This window comes from Rhinopithecus bieti, unplaced genomic scaffold (genome assembly GCF_001698545.2).
Source record: "Rhinopithecus bieti isolate Rb0 unplaced genomic scaffold, ASM169854v2 scaffold_7310, whole genome shotgun sequence".
Taxonomy (NCBI): domain Eukaryota; kingdom Metazoa; phylum Chordata; class Mammalia; order Primates; family Cercopithecidae; genus Rhinopithecus; species Rhinopithecus bieti.
In genome coordinates this window covers 82,651-85,329 of record NW_016805372.1, presented here as the reverse complement: position 1 = coordinate 85,329, position 2,679 = coordinate 82,651, and the positions used below count along the sequence as shown (strand labels likewise).

The window sequence follows — 2,679 nt, the reverse complement described above, 5'->3', positions numbered from 1 at the left end:
TTTTTGAGACGGAGTCTCGCTCTGTCGCCCAGGCTCGAGTGCAGTGGCGCTATCTTGGCTCACTGCAAGCTCCACCTCCTGGGTTCAAGCCATTCTCCTGCCTCAGCCTCCGAAGTAGGAGGTTAGTGATATTCTTAACAGTGGCAATGCTAGTCTCCTACAGTGGCCAAGCAAGTAGTGCAGTCTTTAACCTAATTCGAAATTGAAAGCACCGAAATACAATTTAGATCTATAAAATGGGATTTGTTATTTAATTCTTTATGATTCATGAATAACAATTTAGATGCACAGTCACAGCTAATGAAAGAAAGTTTTGATTGGTGCTATTTGCTAGCTCATTTGAGTTGCCTTTTTTAAAATCAGTTTTGTTTCCATTGAATCCAAGAACTCTTCATAAAATAGAGAAATATACATATCAAAGGACTTAAGTAAAAGTAGGTTAGAAATAAATAATCTTACAACAACATTTTAAATCCTCTAATGATTTAAAGAAAGGAAGACATATAACACTGAATGCTAAACAGGTCTTTTGACCCTCTCTTGAGAATTTAGATATATATTTTATAGTATATGTATGTATATTTTACATTTCATGTGTAGGCCAGAGCTGTCTAAAATATCTCTTCATAGTAGGCTAGAGGGATCTATCAGGAGATAGAATAAAATAAGATCTGAGTATAGTCTCAGTTTATGAGAGTATTTCTTTCTGCTTTGACAATCAGCAGGGATCATAAATTTGAAGCAAATCGTGGCTTTTCTGCGTCTGGGTCTGTGTTTAAGACTGAGGAAGACTCTCTCGGAAGAGCAGCTGCTGGTGGAGGGGGTGCTGGAGGGACTCCTCGGTTGGGGGGGATGGCTCCCGACGACATCTGTCGGAAGAGGGTGACTCGCTGCGGGACAGTGCTCCTGCCCCCTGCCTGAAGGCCCGTTCCGGGGACCGCCGTCACGGGTTGAGGGATGGAGGCCAGGGACTCGCCCACAGTGGGATGAGGTTTAGAAATCAGAGTGGACACCTCATGGGGCAGCGAGGGCTGAGAGGCGGAGAGGGGCCTGACTTCCCGGGTCAGGTTGGTGTTGTGAAGCGCCTGCGTGCTCTTGTGCACTTCGTTTTTCGGCGTGGAGCTGCCAGGTGTCTGTGGCTGCGGGGACAGCTGCTGTGGCTGAGTCTGCGGCGGCTGGGACTGCTGTACCTGCTGCTGAGGCTGCTGTTGCATGAGTGACAGCTGGGAGGCGGTGGGGGAGGCATAGTGGAAAGTTCGAGCGGTCAGAGGGCTCTGTACAGGAGGGCTGCAGACCGCAGTGGTGTAGGAGCAGGGTGAAAGGATGGCTGATGGCTGGGGGGTCTGTGTGCTGGGACTGGGGGAATGCAGGTTGCTGTGAGACAGGCTGGTCGCTGTGTATACCGGTGGAGATTGTGTCCTCATGCGGGAGGTCGGGGTCGTAGTTGACGATGTGGAATTCAGGGTTGTCATTTGAGGATAACTGATGGGAGCGATTGCCTGCACCATCTCCCTGTCATGTTTCACAATCTGCTTGAGGATTTCGTTCTCCTGATTGTTGAAAACACCAGTGTTCAGATCCTTCTGGAACTTTTGCAGAAGAATTGAATTTTTCTTTCCTGTCAGCAAAAGAAAGATAGGAACTTAGAAAGCCTACCAATGACTGAAGACAATGCCAAGTAAGAGTGGCTCCTGAAAACAAAAGTATAGCTGTGCTTCGCAGGAGAGGTTTAAAAAGCCAGTCACTCACCTTTACACACCAAATACCAATGTGGTTCCTACCTTTCACACTTCCTGTATTTCTCTGGGAACTCTAACCTTCTACTCAAGTTGAACGGCCTGTAATATGGCGAAGAGCCACTTTACAGAAGACACGGAGATATTTAATATGAGGGCCACCTTGAAGAATGGGGGAAGAAAGGGCTTTTGGAATAAGATGGGCTTGGAATCAAAGTTTGATTTTAAAGTTACTTTTTCAAGAAAGGACCATGGAGATATAAGCGAGAACATTTCAACACTTACTGTGTGATAGACACTCTACAAAAGACCTTAGGTAGATGATTTTATGTAACCTGCAACCCTGTCAGATAGGTGTGTTCATAATCTCATTTTACCTGAAAGGATATCAGGACATGAGAAGAATAAGAACAGTGCCCAAGAAAACAAAGAAAACATGGTTGGCAGGTTAACAGGGCTGAGAAAGACCATAGGCACAAAAAAGTGATAGCACATCCTTGCTATGGAAAATGAACCAACTGCCTCTGTCTCATCTGGGTGCTTGCTAGAAACTCAGCCTCCTGGGCCTGACTCCACTCGCTGAATCAGATGCTGCATTTTACTAAGATCCGCAGGTGATTCCCAAATGCAAATCTGAGGCGGACTGTATCAGGGCCGCCTTTGCTTTCGACCCAGGATCCTACACCAGTCCTTCTCAGTCCTAGCTGGATATTTTTCTTATCTCTGGAGCTTTAAAAAACACTAACATCCGCTTGTTCCCTACCAATTAAATCTAAATAATCAGACATGGGCTCTGGATTTCAGTAGTTTAAAAGCAAATTTCCCCAGGGAATTTTTTTTTTTTTTTTTTTAATTTTTTTTATTTAAAAAATTTTATTTATTTCATTTATTTTTTTTTATTTTGAGACGGAGTCTCGCTCTGTTGCCCAGACTGGAGTTGCAG

General features: G+C 44.8%; 1 protein-coding gene across 1 annotated transcript in view; it reads right to left on the bottom strand.

Moving 5' to 3' along the window:
• Positions 1-463: 463 nt before the first annotated feature.
• LOC108529783 (potassium/sodium hyperpolarization-activated cyclic nucleotide-gated channel 1) overlaps positions 464-2,679 on the bottom strand; it is a gene marked incomplete at its 5' end in the record, with an annotated part of 47,604 nt that continues 45,388 nt past the window's right edge. The window contains one exon of the mRNA XM_017872302.1: positions 464-1,618. Coding sequence (XP_017727791.1) covers positions 729-1,618 — 890 coding nt within the window. The remainder of the gene's footprint in view (positions 1,619-2,679) is intronic.